Genomic DNA, 22,119 nt, shown 5'->3' with positions numbered 1-22,119 from the left:
TGGTTCTTCAAATGAAGAATTGTGTCGTGAGTTTGAGACGGTGATGAAGTCAACGTTTGAAATGAGCGCGATGGGCGAGTTATCCTTCTTTTTAGGTCTTCAAGTGAGTCAAGAAAAAACCGGGACGTACGTGCATCAGACAAAGTATGTCCACGAGATTCTCAAAAGATTTGGATTGGAAGATAGCTTACCCTATGACACGCCTCTCCCGACAAATCTCAAGCTTTTACCCGATGATGAGAAAGATCCTGAAGTGGATCCAACTCTATATCGAGCAATGATAGGTTCATTGATGTATCTTACTGCTTCATGACCAGATATTATGTTCTCTGTTTGTTTGTGTGCTAGGTACCAATCAACTCCGAAGGAGTCTCATTTGAAAGCAGTCAAGCATATTTTCAGATATCTAAAAGGGACGCCTAGGCTTGGATTGTGGTATCCAGCTGAAGGTGGTTTGGATTTGATGGCGTATGCTGACGCGGATTTCGGAGGGTGCCGGATGAACAGAAAGTCAACCTCTGGCGGCACACAACTTCTTGGGAATTGTCTTGTCTCTTGGCAATGCAAAAAGCAAGTTGCTGTTTCTCTATCCACGTGCGAGGCCGAGTACATTGCTGCTTCAAGCTGTTGTGCTTAGGTTTTGTGGATTCAGCAGCAAATGAGAGACTACGGTTTGAATTTCACTCGAACTCCTATCCTTGTCGATAACAACTCTGCCATTTCCATAACAAACAATCCAGTTAATCACTCACGCACTAAGCACATAGATGTTAGGCATCATTTTATTCGCGACTGTGCTGAGAAGGGTTTAATAGAAGTGGTTAGGGTAGACACCTTGGATAATCTTGCCGACCTGTTTACGAAAACATTCGATCGGGCTAGATTTGAAAATCTGGTCCGAACGATTGGAATGATCAACCCAGAGTAAAATGCTTTCTAAACTCGCATAGGAACTTTATAATATCTTTTCTGTACAGTTCTTACCGCTTTCGAAAAATTGAAAAACTCCAAAAATATTTTACATAGTTGTAGGATAAATTTCAGAAAAATACAAAAACATTCGAAAAATTTAAAATGAAGTCGTGTTGAGATATAAGGGAAATGATAGTACATCGGTTAGTCGTATCTGGTGCAGGACTATGGTTATATGCATAAAATTAACCGTTAACTGTGACAGCTTCATTATACGTTGCTTCGGTAGGTTTTACGCGTAAATAAGAACCTGTCTTTGGTATATAAACATAATGAACTGCGTAACTTGTGTGGCACATCTCTCGGATATATGGTCTTGGTACCGTAATTTCGTTTGACAGATTGCTGAGGTTCTGAGATACGTGGTCTTTATGCTGTTTATCATCTGGGTATCATGGTTGTTTCTTTTACCGGAAAATAACGGGGTCGCAAGTCTAGATCTTCCATGATACCATACATACGTGTAAATATCCTTAATTCATGATGCATTCGACCCAAATAAGTAATAAACAATCACATGTCCCACAAAATTATGCGGGAGTCAAGTTCGTCTCTTTGTCTGTACGATGGTACTAACCTGTTCACGGACTTGCTCCTGTACCCTTTGCATCTGAAATTCAAGTTCCTCCTCAATAAGTGATTCTATCACAAAGGACTTGTTTTCAATCCCAAATAAGTGAGTATCTCACATTAGCTTATACGTCTAAAACAGATGATAAACGGTATACTCACCAGTAAGATGATCTCTCGTGCATACCTTGATACAGGAGTATATTCTGAGGTGGGTAAACATAGTTACTGTCAGCTATTAATACACTTAATTCCATATCTCGAAAACAGTGTTCGAAAGTGTGCTAAAACTTAAGTGGACCACAATACCGTTGAACGTCTTGAACTGTCAATATCATTTTAAAAGATTAAAGCTAAAATGCTATGGTTCTTGTGTTGGGTACTGACAGTAAAACCGATATGATTCCTTTGCTTCGATTTCACAAAAAGAATTAGTGTAAATATGTTCTTAGGTTTAATCTTTAATTTAGTTTAAATTGAAAAATCACAAAAAGATTTTGCTTTCTTGTTTCTATGTGCGAGTTATCTTATTAAGAATACTCTAGGGTTGTGAAAATTGTTTAAATAAGTTATTAAATGTTGGTTGTTTAATATTTCAATTGTTTATTGTGGGGTATTGGAATTTATTTTTGGGATCCAGGTTTGGGCCGATGTCTCCGGGATCAAGTTTCTTAATCCGGGGTTAAGTGTTTCAGGTCTGGATCGTTCATCTCAAGATGGAAGATTTGAAGAAGCTGTGTGCGTCTGGTTCGTTCATCTCAAGATGGAAGATTTGAAGAAGCTTCGGCGCCTGCCTCTAAAATACAATGAAGAAGATCGTGTTCTAGCTGACCAGTTCATCAAGGTGGTTTAGTTCTGTGTGAAGAACAAGGTCTGGGCAGGAAGCAGCTTCTCGAAGAGAGTTTGAAGATCTCAAGACCAATGAAGACCATGCACTGATCAAGGGGGAGTTTGTTAATGCACTTTAGGTGATAAGTGCATGTCTCCCAATTTATTAGGGTCTTTATTGTACATTTGTAAAAGATAGTCCCAAGTTTATCCTAGGGACTTTTGTCCAAGTTTTAGGATGGTTTCGTTAGTCAGAGTTTTTGTATGGGACTAAGGTCAGAGTTTGTTTATGTAGACCTTTTGTCTGAGTTTTGTCTAGGTCAAAAGGTCTGAGCTTTGTGCTATTTGTTTAGTCCAGGCTTTCTAGTTAGTCTTGAAAGTCCGGGCTTTGCCTTGTATATATACTTTAATATGGAATAGACAAGGTAGCGATTCTGTGTGAAATTCTGTGCACCTAACCCTAATCATTGTGTTTTGTCTGGCGGCTGCTTTGTGTGAGTGACGTCATTCATCTTCATCAAGAATACTCAATGTATTCTTGATTTCTCTCTCAAATCCTTGCATTCTAGTGTTTCATCTACAGTGGTTGATCATCAGGTGGATTCCGCACACCTGTTGGTTGCTTTAGCTGAGTGAGATCTTGGATTAGGAGGCCTTACACTATATCAGCCTTCTTTCTAGTTTCTTTCTCGCGAGACCATTACATAAACTCGCTTATCATACTGCTGCTATCTTCCAAGGATCGAGCCCTTTTCTTTCTTTTCCCGGTGACCTCTATTTTCTTTCTTCTTCGATCACCGATAACTTTCGCTGCTGTCACAAAACCAACAGCCTTCTGCGAATTCATTCTCTCTTCTTATTCCTGCAGTTTGAAGGGCTGCTACCCTCTTCTCGCGTAACGACTCTCAAAACGGCGAACACCGTCTTCACCAGCTCTCGTTTCTCGACCCTCGCTCTGATACCAAATGTTGGTTCAGGCCCCACAAAACACACAATCACACACACTCAAGACTCACGTAAATATGTGAAAGTAATTTATGGGAACGAAAGGTAGAGAATATGCAGAAATCTTGCTTTCTGTATTTGATAAAATGGGTGGTTTTTCACAAGAAATAATACTGCCCTATTTATAATAAAAAACTAAACAAATCACATGCGAAAACAACTCCACGTTCTCCTGCTTTCATGCAACGTACTTAGTCCCAACTTCTACTTTTCCTCCAACAAACGGGTAAACACAAGACTATTTCTCTCATTAACCCTTGGCTAACTAACGATCCATTTACCCACTCTTCTGCTGACCCGCTAACAAAACCGGTAACTAACTTGACCCGTAAATAACCCACAACATCAAGATTTCCCAACACCACCTCTACAATATATGCACACATACATGCATAAAAAGGTTAATCTGTCATCAAGGCAACTGCTGCTGGATCAAGACAAGTTCGCTGGATTTCCACAACATTCTTATTTCACAAGGTCGAGCCTCAGAAAATGCGGTACCCGCATCAGTTGGGTGTGGCGGTTGCTTGTTAGCCGGCACCTTGAGTTCTTCAACATCTACCACACACGAACTTGATTCCTCCAAATCTTTTCCAGACCATACACCTTTGACTAGATGTATGGTTCCTTTTGCCACCTCTTCTCCTTTATCATCTGTAAGTATAACATGTTGTCCAACCTTGAATTTAAAACACTTTTCAGGGATCACAACCGTATCTTTGGTTCTTGAAACTGATCTCCTGCGATGTTTCCGGTGGGTCAGTTGGGATGTAGATGGAGACGGGTCATAATCTTCATCCAAAAGATCATCCGGTGAATTTGGGTCTGGCCCTGACCCAGTTTCTTTTTCAGGCAAAGCGTTGTCCTCATCATAATGTACGCGAGCAGCCTTAGCAGCTGCACGTACTAGTTTGCCCCTACGGTTACTTAACCTGTTAAGACGTAAAACAAGAAAGACAACTTGAAAAAACTATGGTTGGTATATGCATGGGTTAAGTTGGGTTGGTTGGGTTATGTTTTATCTATAATGGGTTGAAGGTGTAATCAAACGGGTCAAACGGGTCAAGGTTGCTCAAAGTGTATTACTAATGAATAGCACTCCTAAATCCCTTTGTTACAAAAACAAGATTATTATTGAAATAAGAGATGACTGAAAACTTTAAATCACATTTGACACATTAGCTGTCTATTAAAAATATAAAATTTTAGATGAAAATTGTTTCGGTTCAACCCAACCCATGATTTAAAAAAAGTTTATCCCTTTTGACCTGTTTTCCAACCCAACTGACCGGTCCATTTTTCCACCTATACATAATTCGGTGTATTTCAGATTCTTGACTACCACAGTTGAGTAGTATCTTCACTCAACTGATTTTCGCCATTTTCATTGCAAGCCAAATAGTCAACTTGGACTCTAGCCATAGTTACTGGTACGCTCTCATCATCGTTACCACTTCGGTCATCCACAATAGGAGATAGGCTTTGATGTGTCGGAGATGGGCATCGTGCTCTATTGTGAACCTCCTAAAAATGAGACTCAAACCGTCACAATCATATATTTGATGAAGTTTAACAAAAAAATTAAGTTATCTAAAAATCAGTGGATAGGTCATGATGGTTAAGGTTAGATCACATTGGGTTGGCCCGAAACACTTTTTGTCGAAAATGTATAAATAGCTTATAGATAAATGTTACATATGGTTAGCAATACTATATTATTTCAAGAATAACTTAATTTTCGGAATAAAATCATTTAAGTTTAAACCCGTTGTTTTAGCCAAACTTTCTTATTTCAGATTTTTGACCGTTAGAGATTAAATACAAGTGAATCAACCCATTCATAAGTAATTGGGTTCACTGACTCAAATCACATTTCCTTTTAGATGCCAAATTAGTTCAGTGGTAAAAAATCTCCCAAAACATATTTGAGTATGTTTTATTTTAACTAATGCGTATTATTTTAATAATAATTTTGTAATTTTGATATATAAAGAGTATATATGAAATTCTAAAAAATAGACCAAGAGTGTTGAAATAAACAGCTATTTCACCAAAATGATTAAAAAGAAACAGACAAAAAAAAATTATTTTACCATAGCTCTGTGGATATCGGATTCTTTAGCTGCAAGTGGTTGCTCCAGTTGACTAACGAACCACCTAAAAAATAAACAAGATTTAAATGAATTGATCAAGTGATATATGATGTTTCTATCATACTGATATGCCATTTAATGTTCAATTATCCAATCAAATACAAGTATGTTCTCTGAGATCGTTTATAAGTTAACGAATACAGCTTTAAAGATTTACCTGAGGACAAGCACATCTTGTGCATTTAGGTAAGCAGGAGTCAAAGATTCGGCATGATTTAGTAAGTAAACTGCAAAACACGGATGTTATAAACAAACCAGATTTGTTTCTTAGGAGAGATGGCATTTTCGACCCATTTACGTATTATGGATAGACCGTGGTTGTTATATTTTAAATGGGCCAAATTAAAAGATAGCTAAAAGGAGAACATGTCAAATATGAAAGTCACCTAAAATGTTTTATTTAAAAATTACTATTATAATTGAAATAGTATTGTTTTTATAGTTACAACTAACACTACAACAATTTATAAACTATAAAGAATATTTATTATAACGGACAAGAAAGTATTTGTGGGTGTCACTCAACTAGTAGTAAAAACTGACCCATTACCAACCCACCCCTCTTGCCATCTCTATATTTTTATCAATCAAGAAAGTTTTGAAATCGATAGATACATAGGTTTCTGCTAGCGGCAGCTGTTCTTTCGGCAGCACCACCAGGTAACTTAGAAGCTTCCGTTTGCAAGCACTCCAGAAAATCACTCACAAAGCGAGCATTTTCTTCTGCACAAAGAGAGATATTAGTCAAGAAACATGCTAAATCATTCTATTCAGATATTTTTTATTGTTATTTAGAAAATAATTTGGGAAGAAAGTATTTCGCATCAACCCAATCCAACCCGTACCAAAAGTACACGTTTTGTCCCTTTATCTGTTTTGACCATTAACAAATGCATATACTGGATATATATATATGTGTGTGACAAAAAATATTTTTATATAAAACTATTGGGTAGATTGCTCACCTTCACTTAAATCAGCTAGAATTTTGACGAGTAAAGATGTTCTCTGATATGCATAAGGAGTTGGAGAACCCTGAGAGTTATTCCATGTAGAATGTTGGACATGTGACTTAGATATCAAACCCAGCACCTGTCCAGCTGCTGATATGGAATCAAAATCCATAACATTCTCCTCTTCAATGGGCTCATGGTCATTGGAACACCAAGTAGACAAGAATTCTTTTTGAGGTTGTAGAAACACTCTGGTCAAAACTTCTGTCTGCATGGATGGACAACAACAAATACATTTTAAACGACTTGCAGCCCGTTTAACTAGTTCAACCCATTTGTCGTGTTTCAATTTTAGATGAATCCTTTAGATGTTATAACTACCATTAGTTAGAGATTATGATGTCAAAATTTTAAAACATGGAGTAAAATGAGGGAAAACATATCAATAGTAAGAAATCACACAAAAAAAGTAATTATAATTATAAAAACTTACAAAGTGTAAGATTATGGAAGTTCTGAATCTGGAATCACCGGAGAATATTTCTGCTAGTCGCATTGCATTAAGTTAAATGTCCCCTTGGATGGTCTTTTAGATCTCCAGCAAACATCATCTTAAGCACTTGAAGGACCTAAAAAATTTATATACATTAGTAGAATGTCCGCTAAATATACTTAAAAAGATAAGTTTTAATTTATTTAAAAAGTCAACCTCAAAAATAGTTGTCTTAACTAACTCCTTGCTTTGAGTGGTGCTAGAAGCCATTTCGAAGAAAGATGTGCTTTCTGCTTCACAAAGAAGTAGCATCTGGAGAAAGAAGAATTGTAACTAACTAAAAAAACCTTAAAGAAATTGTGAAATATGATATAATAACATCAACTAGTGATTGGGCTTACAATTGATAAAGCTTTTGATTTAAGCCAATAAACCACATTCGTAAGATACCGATCTTCGCATTGCGACAGTTTCAAGGTGCTTTGAACTAACTGAAGAACAACACCTTCTCCACATAGATCCTATAGAAGCACAGATTCAGTATTGACTATTGTATTGCATGAGTTCAAACGGGTCGGGTTGTGCTGGCCAGAAACACTTTTGTTCGAAATTCGTTTTTTTTTTTAAATAATCAGGGTTAAATATAGTGAAAAAGACTTTGGTCAACTATCAACCGTCAGACCCATTTGATTCGTTTCCTTTTAAGATATTTTTTTATTTTACCTTGTTCTTAACAAGGCGTTCCCGAAATACCATCTGTTTGCATGCTGATTGAAGAAACTGCAGAGAAGATTCACAAAGATGGTAGAGACAGTAGACGTCATTAGCATTTGACCTCATGCGAGAGTCAATATGCTGATCTGGCAGCTTCGCTTGAAGAGAATTAATAACCACACAGAGCGCGATAAAAGCTGTTGTTGTGAATTCATCAACCTGAAAAATATTTAATCATCAGCCACCTCATGTTCCATCAACAAAGAATTCCAATACAAAAAAAACTGGAGGTGGCAAATGGGTGAGTTGGTAACTCTAGGTGGTAACGGGTCAAATGTGTAATGGTGTTGTGCAGTTGAAACGGGTCAGTTTGGCATATAACTTATTATATAATTTGAATCATCATCATACTCAGTAAATCCCACCAATAGCAAAGCTAAGGTAGGGTCTGAGGAGGGTAGATGTAGACATCCTTACATCTACCCCGTAGGAATAGAGAGGCTGCTTCCAGTGAGACCCCTGAGACCCCTGGCTCGATTGTAGTTTTGTATTAAGCCTTGAACCTAAGGCACATAACACTCAAACAATCGGGACAGAGACCGATTGGTGCATGTGCCCCCGTGTCTTTCAGCTATCAACACCACCAGATGATGCAGGATTAACCATCCGCCGCTTTAACGTTATTTTCACGAAATTAGTAAAATAACGTTAAGGTTAGTACCATTTCACTCCCCCCCCCCCGGGCGAACGTCCACACATATATACATTATATGTGCACACCGCAAGCAAGGCATCTATTATATAATTTGAATAATATCATTATTTAAAGAAATGATCTAAGAGGTTTTTTGAACTAAAAATCCAATTCGGGCGACTATTGACCGTGTTCCATTTCAGTTATATTAAATTTTGGCAGTTTGACCCGATGGAAGTAAAACGTAACCTGAATCAACCCATTCATAAGTAAATGGCTCAAAACTGATACATTTAAATAATAACTGGAACTTTACTAAAATAAATTTATAAAACTTGCAACAGAAAAATCAAATCATCGAACTATAAAAATTACGTGAATATAAAGATTTTAACACAACATGTCACCTTAGAATGTGCAAGTAGATCATTTGTGATGTCTTGCCACTCGGAAGAAATCAACGCTTTAAGTAGATACATACTACTAGACAACAATGCTGAGTACAAAAGGACCATTCGGCTTGAACCACTAATTTTCTGGAACACCAAAGTCATGTTTAAGTTATACATAACAGAAAAAAAATATATCAAAAAATTGTGCAAAAATAAAGTATGTAAAGAAAAGAGTTAAACCTCTCCTGACTGGCTAAGAAAATCAATAATGCGAAATATCGAATTAAGTATCTCATCCTGTACACTCGTATCTTCAACCAAAACCTGCAGCAAGAAAAATCAGTTGCTGAAATGCAAAAGACAAATAATTTAAGCCATCAAGAAGATCAGGAATGTAAAATTATTTCCTATTGCATCTAATTTTGGAAATTTATTGGTCTGTTTGCGTTGATGTTCACAAAAAAGTGGAGGTGCATGATGCGCTGGTTGGGTAACATTTCAAAATGGGCTCGCATTGAAACAGTTTGTTTTTTGGTACGGGTCAAAATGTGCCAAGTCGGGTTGGGTTTGACATGCAAATACTTTGTGTCCAATTTACACAAATTATAAATAGTTAATGTGTTTGTTATGATTATAAGATTTATAATGTTTGAACAAAACGATTTAGGGTATGTTTGGCATGGAGCTTTTAGGAGCTTCTAGCTTTAAGCTTTTAAGAAAAAGCTCCTACTTAATAAAAAGTCTTGTTTGTTTGAAGGAGCTTTAAGCTTTTAGGTTAGGAGCTTGAAGCTTTTGGTTGAACGCTACTACTAGTAGCGTTTAGAAGGAGCTATAAGCTTTTAGGGAAAAATGACTATTTTAACCTCTCAAAATAAGAAACTTTTTAATGCACCAACTTTCTAAATTTTTAGTTATGTCCATTTTGGTAATTTTATGCATTTTATTAAAAGCTCCAGCTACTCTACCAAACACCAAATATATCTAAAACGCTACAGCTACTAGCTACCAGCTACAGCTACCAGCTTCCAGCCACCAGCGCTAAAAAGAACTATGAACGACTTTCAAGTAGTTTGGTGTGTTCTCCTTTAAGCTAATAAAATCACTCATCACTCAAACCATAAAAATTTCCGCCTCTATAGCAAATGAAAGAAACGAAAGTAACAACAGAAATTGTTAAGACAAGAAAATAGCGGACAGAAGTTACAAATTAGTACAACGAAAATGTCATAAATCATACTTTGTAAGAAAAAATAACTCAACCTATTTTTTGTATATTAAAGGCCCATAATTTGTCAAAACTGCATGAAAAAGCCATTCAAACAAATTTGTTATATTAAAGTCCCTAAACTTGTGTTAATGGTAAGTTTTGCCTACGAAAAATAAATATATGTGCATTCTAGACAAGTTTAGGGACTTTGGTTTACCAAAATTAGGTTGAGGACCCTTTTGTGTATTTTTGACAAGTTTATAGACTTTAATCTACAAAAAATATAGATAGATTGGAAATAAATTTACTAACCTGCGCAAGTGTTGAATGGTGACATGCAATATCACACAAGGTATGCAATAATCTTAAACCACTTAACATATGTTTGAAATTCTCCTCATTTACTTTAGATGGTATAAGATGTTCCATTATGTACTTGACAAGATGCCTTGCTAGGATTTCCACACTTATCTAAAGCATCAGGATGTTTATCACATTGACAAATAGACAGTCAGCAACCAATACTTGAGGTGAAAAATTAATGAATTATTAAATGATTATAAAAAAAAAAAAAAAAAAAAAAACCACCAACCTCTAAAGATGATCCATCTTGTTTAACATATTTAACAATACCATCTTCGGCATCTCTTATTAGTTCGCCAAGATCCTTAGAACTTAAAGCATGAAGCTCTTTGACGGCTAATGTCAAATCAAGTTGCTGCGTATCAAAGTATTCCACAAGTCAGAATATGTGAACATCAATAAACTCTTATTAATAAATAAAAACAAATCAATTATCTCAAATGGGGATAAGTTGATGTTTAAATTTTTGGAAAAATATGATTTAGCATACTAATATATAGATGAAATGGTCAAATAGAAGTTATGTGTGAAAAAAGTAGCAATGATATCAAATGGGGATAAAATAATTAAATGAGTTCCAAAACACAACTGGTTTTCTAATTTAAACCATAACTGAACCAACCAGTATGGTTTGAAATTTTACATTTAAAAAACTGGTGGAAAACCAAACCGAATAGCCAGATGAAAAATCAAAAATCAAATATCAAACTCCGAATGTAAACACTTTCAAAAAAATCCCTCAAAATATCAACATGGTGCATTGTTATAAACCTTTCAAATTAAGCTGATATGTTTTAGTTAGCCCATTTATTAAATACATCGAGATTGGGCTAACCTATATAACAAACGGTTTGTATCAGGCAACACAAAACTCGTATTTTCAACGTAACGTGCCAGAAAATGTTGCCTGGTACTTAAACCAAAGGTTTTAAAGTAAATAAAAACACATGTTTTTTTAAACCATATTTTTTAAACCCCCTAATAAAAAAATTAACAAAAGAAATGAAAATTTTACTTACGGGTGACATCTCCTCCCTGCATGGTTGTTCATCCACCTCCTTAGACACCATGTTTACTTTTTTAGTACGAGAACTGAGAGGGAAGAACATACAACAAATATCAAAAAACAACTACACATTTAAATGATCAAATAATTATAGTTTAACAAATATATAGAAATTATAAAGAAAAAAAAAACATTTGTTTAACTTGAGACCTGCATGTACAAAAAGTTATTGTAGTTTTCTTATATTTTAATCTAAAAGGAAAGATTATTAAAAATACAAATACTTAAATACTACTACGATATCTTCTGTTTTTCCTTATAAAAGTCCTTTAATAATTTTTAACATATTAAATAGCTCTGTGTGTAAATTTTGAACAAAATTGTGATCGTTGTGCTTATTAATACCATGTGAGGCAAATATTGAGATGAATTGATGTTTTAAATTGGACATGTGGCAAGGCAAAGTCTATTCCATATTCGTGTTTTCTTTTCTCTTATTATTTTATAATTTATAATTCAATGAGTTAATAATAATATATGGTCTTTTAAAAACAATGTAATAATATATGAGTGTGGATGATGAAACTCAAAATAATAAACAAATCATTTAAACAAATGTAATGGTTTGAATAAATTTAATATGGTTAAAAAGTTATAAACAAATGATATTTGTCGCTATCATAAGGTAATTTGTCAAATAAGGATTTTTCATGATTTTATTCAATCATAATTAAGAGATATTTTTTATATCAAATTTAATATCTTAATTGACTTTTATGATGGAATTACTTAAAAATATGTTGGTTTTTTATTTGTAAAAAAAATGTTAATGAACTTTTATAAGAAAAAAACATAAAGTATGTTGTTTTTTTTTAAATAATATTTGCCTAAAAATAGGATTGATTTTTTTAAATATATATGTTTTCAATAAAAATAAAATGATGATTTTTAGAAAATATCTTTAGGTAATATGATTGAATTAAAAATGTTACTTTATAAAATTAAAAAAAAATATAGAGGTAATGAGGAAAAGGGGATATATAGACTCCTCTTTTTTATAAGATTTTAATTTGAAAGGAAAAGTTGTTAAAAATATACAACTATTTTTAATAATAAATATTATTATTGTTTTTTATTAATATATTTGTAATGTGCCTGAAAAAAAAATGTTACTTTTTAAAACAAAAGGAAGCAAGGTAACCGGGAAAAGGGGGTTAATGTTACTTTTTAAAACGGAAGGAAGCAAGGTAACCATGAAAAGGGGGTTGTATAGAGACGTCTTTCTGATAAGTTTTAAATCTGTGATTTTTATATTTAAATTACGATCCTAATCAACAAATGAAATTAATGGCTTGTCTATCGATTCCGCTCGTAACCTAAACCCACATAAATTGACAGGTGAATTTATAATAAGTTTTAAAATTAATATATTTGTCTTTATGATAATTACGTTTTTAAATCTGCGATTTATATTTAAGTCACGCTCGTACCCTAATTAACAAATAAAATTAATGACTTTTATATGGATTCCATATTTTCAAAATCTATCAAACAAATAGACCACAAATAATCAATTTAAATATTTGATTTTTGGATTTTGAATCTTTATTATAATTGATAAAAATAATCATTTTCAGAAAATATGTAAATAAATGTATAGTAAAATTTAATTGTTGATATACAGGACAGTTAAAAGCTATCAAACTTGTTTGATGTGATTCTTGAGTGGGATAATCACTACTAATATTTAAATACATACCAAAACATGCATATATGAAAAGATCAACTTTTGTTATGTCAAAACCTAGATTTAATCTGTTGATTTTGAATTTCAATTGTGTGGTGTTTGTGAACAATTTAGAACATGGTCTACTGAAATTGAAAAAAAAGGTCATAAATCTAGTGCAACATAAACATATTTAGAAAGTGAATAACTAATTTACCTTGATCCTTGAAATCGACTTGATGCAGGGGGTGGACGTTTAGTCGGTCTAGCAGATAGACGTTGATGATTCATTTTTTATGTTGGCTTTCAACACACTTTTAAGATCGGTTGGGTTTGGGTTTGAAGATCTTGATCGTAAGAAAGAGAAAGACGGAAGATGAAAGAGTACCGATTTAGACCAATAGTGTGCCGTTACCAACTTTGTTATATATAACCTTTAGAGGTGTAACGATAGTGAGAAATGGGCGTGTTTTCTATGATGTAATTTGATATGTTTAGGGTTAGTGTAATCGGATTCGGTTCACACTGAGAAATTACAAAATAGTACATGTAATGGCATGTGACGTGCACGCAATACTCCTCGGAATTTACTTTATTTTGAGTAAACTGTCATTTTGGTCCCTGAGGTTTGGTCACTTTTAACACTTTAGTCCAAATTTGAAACCTTTTGCATCTGGGTCCCTGTGGTTTCACTTTTATTGCCATTTTGGTCCAAAAATAAAATCAGGACATATTTCCCAAATTAAATCATGGTATTTTGTCCTTTTCCTCAGGGGAAAAATGGTCATTATATAAAAAATTTATATAATATATAAACTCTGCACACTCTCTCTCTAAACTCCCCTCCGTCTCTTTCTTTATTCCACAAACAGATTCATCTTGATTCCTTTTACCACATTCACTTGAGATAAAAAAACAGATTTCCAGTAACAAAGCTTGATGGATCTTCCACCAGATGAGAGATCTGAAGGCCGACAAGATTCGTCATACTCGTCGCTGCTTGAACCACCACCATCGTCGCCGCTGCCAGTAAGCCCTATAAGAACTGGAACTCTAGCATACAACTGATCCAAAACTGGAATGGAATGCTTAAGGTAATCAAGAAACAACACAGGGTAAAGTGCGTTATCCATGACCCCACTATACCATTTCCAAAACCCTTCTTGAAACCCCCAAAAGGGTCCAAAAGCTGCTGATGAAATCCAGATAATATAACCACCATTTTTAGGGAAACTTGTGGCGAGTTTAGCCATAACAAGGGCTACTAGGATGCTCCAAAAAAGGGGGAAGATTGAGAACCCTAGTAAAGAAAGTAAAGCACCACCTCCTGGTCTGACTGAATCTTCTACACCAAATGGGCCACCTGAAACTTCATAGAAGATTAGGGCTATTAGAGGTAAAAGAGTTAGTTTGGGGTTTGATTTCTTGTCTGTAGTGTTGTGATCATTGGTCAAGATTGGATTTTTATTTGAACCCATTCAATTCAAGAAAGAATGAATCTTGAATGATCCAAACAGTATTTTAGCTTTTGGGTGCTATGTAAACACCATGTTCTTGATCAATGGATCAAGTGAATGTGGTAAAAGTAATCAAGATGAATTTGTTTATGGAATAAAGAAAGAGACGGAGGGGTGTTTAGAGAGAGAGAGTGCAGAGTTTATATATTATATAAATTTTCTGTATAATGACCATTTTGTCCTTGAGGAAAAGGACAAAAATAGTAGGATTTAATTTGAGAAATATGTCCTGATTTCATTTTTGGACTAAAATGGCAATAAAAGTAAAACCACAGGGACACAGATGCAAAAGGTTTCAAATTTGTACTAAAATGGCAAAGTGACCAAACCTCATGGACCAACATGGCAGTTTACTCTTTTATTTTTCTGTTTTCATAGAAAGATGGACTAAAGTCCGGTTATTATAAATCTTCCAATTGAAAGTGACATTTAAGGAATAGTAGTATGTATGTGGTAAAATTTTCACAAATAATTTTAAAGAGTAAATTTCATTTTCGATCTTTGTGGTTTGACCATAATAGCCACTTTCATGACGTTTTCTTTCTTTATTCTTCTTTTTTTCCATAGAAAAATTGTGCTTTTCAAAATTTTGTCATTTATTTTAAGCAATGACTAACACTATTAGAAATTTTGTTAACTTCATGTGTATTTCAGTTAATTTAGCTTAGGTACAATCTATTAATGCATAGGGTACAAGGCATCATTGCATAGAGTAAAAAATAAATATAATTTTATTTAAATAAAGACAATAAAAATAAATAAAGCTAACCCCCACCTCTCTCTCTCTCTCTTTCTCTCTCAACACCCACCACCGACATCCTCTTTCTCCCTTCACCATTCACCTCACAATGACAAGAACACCACCATCTACCCCTACCATTGATGTGAAAAATATGCTCTATAAACTTCACCTAACTTAGATACTCTAGTTTTAACCTAGACTCTCCTAATGGTAAGTGTACTTGTCGACTATAGCAAAGCCTAATGAAGTTCGGATATCGAACCCATGAGACACTAGACACACTTAACTAGACTTTGACTCAACTAAATACTTAACTGGTTTATTTGGTTTTAGTAGTTTTGTGTGATTTAACTAAACAAAGATGAAAACTTAGACAACTTGAGATTTAACCAATGAGAATGAACAACTACCAAGGTAATGAATCCCTAATGGCATGCAATGCCCCTTAATCTGACAATTGACCAAGTTCTGATTTCTGACCTAACTACCCTCTCATAAAAGATCCTAAAAACCGATCTATAAAGTTCATTCTAATCGTGTTTGTGAAGTGCTAAGATGGAATTAGGTTTCCCTAGAAGTGGAGATTCCCACAACTATCCGAATTAGAAGGGTACCACTCTAACAATCTTCTAATTGTGAAACTAGTTCTAAAATGATAAGCTGAAACCCAAAGAATCACTGGACGCAAACAAACAAAAGAAGATGTGCTAACGAGTGTTCAAAACTATCGAACAACAACACAAATTAACCTAGTAATCCCGAATCATCTCTCAAATCATCAAGATTATATGCACACTATAGTCTAACTAATTTATATTGATTAGTAACTTATATTGTTTGTATTGATAAGTTCTAGACCGAAAACCTACTAATGAACGAATTATAAACAACTTTAATATATCTAGGTGTTGGTGCACTTGTGTCTGTACTTTGTCTGTATTCGGTCTATATGTAAACGATGTCCTAGTTAGTCTGTAAGTTGACCGAGTCAACCATCCTCCGGATTGACTTGGTCAAACAGTTATGTTTGTATATGGGTTGTCTGTCTCGAAGGATAAGAGATCGAAGGATGATGTGGATCCTTCGATCTCCTCGAAAGATAAGCTTCGATTGATGGACCTCGAAACATCATCCTTTGAGGTCCCTGTGAATCCTTCGATGACTGCGTAATCGATAGATGATCCTTCGACCATCTATCGAATCCTTCGGACATGTCAACCTGGGCTGGGTATATATATACCCATGCAGTGTATATGAGAAGGTAGATGCACACAGACAGAAAGATAGAGAGTATTCTTGAGAGCATTCTGTCCGAAACACACACACACATAGTGAGAGTTTGCAAGTTATATTTGTAAACATTGTGCTTGTAACCGAAACCTTCATACGTATTAATACAGTGGTGTTAATCGGTGAACCTGTGTGTGTTTGTGTTTATACTTGTTTCATCCCGGTTTGCTTGCTAGCTTGGATTCCGCACTCGCTAGTGGGTTAGTATAACAAGGTTTAGGTTCGTCATCCTCCGAAAGGGACCTACAAGTGGTATCAGAGCCGTGGCTCGGCTCTTTACCTTGTTTAAAACCGGGTTTGTTCAAGTTCTTGGTGTGTTTGAACACTAGGCTTAGCACGCGTTTTGGTGGTTTTTCTTGCATCTTAAAACTGAAAAACGAGTTCTAAACTTTCGGGAGTGTTCAAGGTTGGGTTGGGTAACTTGAAAACTTGTTTTTAAGTGACTTTGAATTTTCCGGCCATATTTCCGGTGTGTTCAGGTGACCGGATCTTTTGGATAAGGTTTGCCATTTTTGGGTATACTTTGTTTGAAAGTCAAAGTTGGTGAAAAGTTGTTGGCAGAACATCCTTTCTGCCGAAAGTTGGTATACCAACCTATCACCTTTCTCACCAACCTGTCACCTTTTCAGTTGTGTCAGAGCTCTTCGAAAGGCATCCTTCGACATCGAAAGATAATCTTTCGATAAAGGAGGTTCGACAGATACCCATCCTTCGAATATCCTTCGAAGCCTGTGTTCTATCTTTCGAGCCAAGGAATCTTGTCGTAGGATACATCTTTCGAGCTACTATTACTCATCGAAAGATAAGGATCTTTCGTGTTGGTGAATCTTTCGAGATCTGTGTTCGAAATATAAGGAGAATCTTTCGAAATCATCTTTCGAAAGATAAGGATCCGTCGTGTGGTCAATCCTTCGAAGTCAATCTTTCGGAGTCGTTGCTCGAAACTCAACAGTGATCTTTCGAACACTGTTGATCCTTCGAACAAGCGTTGATCTTTCGAACAAGGTTGTATCTTTCATTTCGGGTCTGTTTGCATTTAACAGTTTGTGTTTGTGTAGGTTATCTATTAATATTTGATCAAAATGAGTTGTACAAGTCCTTGGGATTGGAGTTTGAACTCACAATCTAGTCAAGAACTAACTTCTGCTGATGCTTGGGCAAAAAGTATGTTTCCACCGCCATCAATCAGTCCAAGTCAATGGGCTTTGGTATCCAATCAAAGTCAAAGCATTCAAAACCTTTTGATTAGTGAAAGCGAAACGGGAAGCAACAATCGTCCACCGAAGTTGAACCATATGAACGATTTTCCATCATGGAAAAACCGTTTTCACACGTATGTTCAAGGGCAAAGCACCGATCTTTGGACGTGTTTCATCAATGCGTTCAATACTAATCTTGAAACTGCTGCGTCCACTTCAGAAGGTTATGCCAACATGCTGGAAAATGACAAGAAGGCTTATGAACTGGAGAAAAAGGCCTTTGCTACACTTACACAAGCACTCAACAAAGATATCTATCATCAGTTCTCCTACTGCAAGACCACGAAAACGTTGTGGGATGCCTTAGTAGCTAGAGGAGAAGGCAATGCAGCTGCTCGAAAGTCTCGTCATGATCTGTTGAAGAAAGAGTTTGAATCGTTTCAGTTTTTGGAAAACGAAACTCTAAATGATATGACAACCCGTTTCTATCATCTGATCAGTGAAATGTGTGCTTATGGGGTTGTTTCTACTCAACAAGACATGGTGAATAGGTTTGCTGACGCTTTGCCTCCAAAATGGAGTTCATTTATTGAGTTGTTGAAGCACACTGGAACTCTAGACACGGTTAACATCTACGAGTTCATTCAGAAGCTGGAACATAAAAATGATGAAGAAATCAGGAAAGCAAGGCGTGCTCCCGCTCCTCAGAATACAGAAATGTACCTTCCAGGCTTCGATGCTTTGGCAAGATCCGCTGCAGCTCAACAACAGCAACCTAAACTGCAAACTGCATTTGTGTCCAACACAAGTTCCTTTCCGTTTCCTCAGTCAACAGCTGCTCCACCACAACCTCAATTCGATCCGAGGTCGTACATTCCTATCCCAACACAGCCACAAGTCCAACCTCCACAACAACAACAGCAGGCTCATTATACAAACAATCCTCAACCTCAAAATCCTCACACAATCCGAGTCGATAATTCAAACCTTTCACACCTCAGCATTGAAGTTGCTAAAGAGCACATGGAAATTATTAATACAATGGTCAGTGCTTACTGTGGATTGGTAGCAGGTCAGCTTGGAAATATCAACATGACCAATGAAGATTATCAGCAGATCGACAAGGAAGAAATGGAGTTGATGGATATTAAGTGGGCTTTTGCAAGTGCGGTTAGAAGGGCCAAAGACTTTATGGCTCGTACTGGTAGAACTTCGTTGGAAGGAAAGAAAGATACGAAGTATGGGTTTGATATCAACGCCGTGACATGCTTCAACTGTGGTAATAAAGGGCACTTCAAACGTGAGTGCACTCTACCAACAAAACATGGCAATCACAACCCTTTCAGAAACCAGACGAGTAATACAAATGTGAATGCCCAGCAAGAGAACCGTGAGAGGAGGATGGTGGCAGTTAATAACAATCAGGGCCAGCCTGGAACTTCAAATCCCAATCGGGCTCTGGCTGTTCAAGCAGATGAGGGATGTGACTGGTCAGTTCAGTTTGGTGATGATGATCAGAGAAGTGGAACAGCTCTTTATGCAAAGATCATTGAGCATGTTCATAAAGAAGAGTCTTCTGGAAGTGATGACAGTTCTGGTTATTCTGGAAGTTCTGATGAAGAAGGCTCTGTTTCTGGGGATAATCACTCAGAGCCTGATGTGAAGGAGGAAGGAGATGATGATATTCAGGATCTACTGAATGAAGCTGATGAGCTTAAATGTCAGAAATCAATTCTGATTAGAAAGGCGGCTACTGCATCAAAGGAAATGGAGAAGCTATTTTCTGAAGATGGAGCTTTTTCTTTTCAAACTGCCTTTATGGCAAACGGTTCAGCCTCTTCTAGTCAGGTAAATTCTAAACCTCCTGTTCCTAATGTTTGTAAATCATGTGCTGATATGAAGCTAGAATCAGAAAAGCTTCATAGTCATAACCAGAATTTGGTTATTGAACTGTCGAAATGTGTTAGGCCCTAAAGTGTGAGACTGACGCATCAAATTAACACAACGGACTACGGTTACAAACTGGGCTTTACCGGGTTAGTTAATATTAGGTTTTGGACCTTTATAGGTCACTTGGGCCAAGCTTTAAGCCATGTGGGCCAAGCAGGCCCAAGGGGAGCCCATGTAGGGAAGTGGGCTTAGGTTAGTATATAAACAAGTTTTCTACTTGTTTTAGGGTTGGACATTCATTGTTACAGATTTCCTAGAGAGAGAGCTAGAGAATTCGATTTGGTTGTGAACACTTGTACTAGACGGTTTTGCTTTTCAAAGTAATAGAATCGTGTGCAAGTGTTTAAAGGTGATTCGGTTTGTTCTTCGTTTCCATATTTTCGGTTCGTATTTTCATATTTTTCGGTTTATCTTGAATAATCTTGTGATTGGATTCCGCACTCTCACAAGATTGGTTGATATCATTGAAAGATCCGGTTAAACGGGACTTACAAGTGGTATCAGAGCCTTTAGAACCTGTTTCTAGGCTCGGTGTGATATCAAATATTCAAGATTTCGAATTTTCGTTCATCGCGTTCTTCGTGTTTTTCGTTGTGTTCATCGGAATTTTATCAAAAATCAATACATTTTGGTATTTTGATTGTTTTGAAAGTTGTTAAAGGATTGAGATCATTGTTTTATTTTTCAAAAAGATTTGAAATTACAAAATTAATTTGAAAAATTCCATTTGGTAACAGTTTCCAAATCTCGGGATTTTGAAAAACTTTTGAAAACTTTCAATTATTTTCAAATTAAAAAAAAAAAAAAACAAAAAATTATCTCATCTGTTTACATAATTCAAAACATATCTTTCCGTAACAAATCTTGGGATTTTGTTCACTGTTTCGTGTCAAAGCCTCACGTGTGCCAGCTATCAAATATCTCAAGATTTAAAATTCTAGTGGAACTTTATCTCTTCAAAGGTTTCGAGTCCCATAGTTGAGGTCTCGACTCAATTCAGAAATTCAGAGAAAATCTTCACCTCCAAGTCGCAATCAACACCAGTCACAACCACAAGATCATATTCCAGTCTCGAGTCATCATCTTCACCATCTGATTGCGAGTCATCATTCCGAGTCGCAACATCTTCACGGTTTCGAGTCGTCTTCAAGTCCAACGGTTTCGACTCATCAGGTTCTGAGTCGCAACCTCCTTACTCATCAGGTTCTGAGTCGCAACCTCCTTTCATCAAGACATCATTCATCATCCACAGTCGCAACCTCTGTTTAATCTTCATCAAGTCGCAATCAAGGTTTCGGCTCTTCACGGTTTTGTTCCGAGTCGCAACCGATATCTCGACTCATCGTGTTTTGTTTTCGAGTCGCAATCTCTACAGATCTCGAGTCTCTGTTCAGTCGCAATCATCATCGGTAACCGACAACCTCCGGTCATAGTTCATCATCATCATCGTGCATCTTCTCCGACAACCACTGACGACCACCATTAATACCTGCAACATCACTCCTTCAAATAACAATCATCATCGTCATCATCATTCATCTCCGTCAGTCATCGATATCATATCGAAACCGCATATCGAAACCGTACACCGATCTCGCACACCATAATCACAATCTCATCACCCCGTTGTAGCACGCACCACCGTCATCATCACAGTGAAATCAACATCTCCGGTCATCCTCACCGATCTTCGACACCCTTCGGTTACGGTTCAATCATCGCTCCACCTTCACTGTCATTACCGGCAACCACCAACTCCGATCATCCATCATCATCTTCCAATTGGAACCAGTGAACCACACACTACATCACCTCTGCCGGCTACCGTACATCGTTGAACCATTTCCAAACCTCTCCGAACCCAGACACCGCACACCACACGACCACCTCCACTGTTCACCGTCATCATCAAATATTACTGGTGGCTGAGTTCAGAAAATTAGGGTTTCGGTTATTGTTTCGTGAAGAAGAAGACTGTGTTCTCTTTTAATTTTAATATAATAATAATTATTATTAAATCATAAGCTAATCAATGGATAATAATTAGGTTTTAAATAATATAATATAATAATAATAATAGTTTTGTTTATTATTAATTAAGTAATTTAAAAAAAACAAATAAATAAATAAATAAATAATAAAAAAAAAATAAAATAAAAAAATTAAAAAAAAAGGTTTGTTTGTTTGTGATTACGGTTTTTGACAGGTTTTTGAGGTGTGATTTCGAAAGCGGGTTCGTTCCTTCGTGTTCAACGGGTTTGAGTTAGCGAGTACACGGGTTCTTGCTTTGAGCTTGTGTTGAGGAAATAGTAAAAAGCGCACATTTTGGGAGATCAAATCTTACA

The 22,119-nt window shown here is 36.0% G+C and overlaps 1 protein-coding gene across 1 annotated transcript; it reads right to left on the bottom strand.

Annotated features, from left to right (window-relative positions):
* Positions 1-3,787: 3,787 nt before the first annotated feature.
* LOC110892899 (nodulin homeobox-like) lies at positions 3,788-11,566 on the bottom strand. Its single transcript, XM_022140034.1, has 15 exons — positions 11,561-11,566; positions 11,364-11,474; positions 10,574-10,699; positions 10,294-10,452; positions 9,015-9,098; positions 8,790-8,918; positions 7,698-7,907; positions 7,376-7,495; positions 7,191-7,286; positions 6,494-6,749; positions 6,144-6,251; positions 5,686-5,755; positions 5,469-5,532; positions 4,718-4,899; positions 3,788-4,307 (listed from the first exon to the last, which is right to left on the bottom strand). Exons 1-15 carry the CDS (start codon positions 11,564-11,566, stop codon positions 3,788-3,790), a joined length of 2,241 nt encoding a protein of 746 aa, XP_021995726.1.
* Between the last annotated feature and the right edge of the window lie 10,553 nt (positions 11,567-22,119).

Source organism: Helianthus annuus, chromosome 12, assembly GCF_002127325.2.
Source record: "Helianthus annuus cultivar XRQ/B chromosome 12, HanXRQr2.0-SUNRISE, whole genome shotgun sequence".
NCBI lineage: Eukaryota > Viridiplantae > Streptophyta > Magnoliopsida > Asterales > Asteraceae > Helianthus > Helianthus annuus.
Note: the sequence above shows the minus strand (reverse complement) of the source record. Positions and strands in the feature narration are given on the sequence as shown.

Excerpts from the sequence above, each read along its gene's own strand:
- LOC110892899 (XM_022140034.1), bottom strand. Across the intron at positions 10,453-10,573 it reads AAGATGGATCATCTTTAGAG|ATAAGTGTGGAAATCCTAGC; the intron begins GTTGGTGGTTTT and ends CTGATGCTTTAG. Across the intron at positions 6,252-6,493 it reads TCTAGCTGATTTAAGTGAAG|AAGAAAATGCTCGCTTTGTG; the intron begins GTGAGCAATCTA and ends CTCTTTGTGCAG.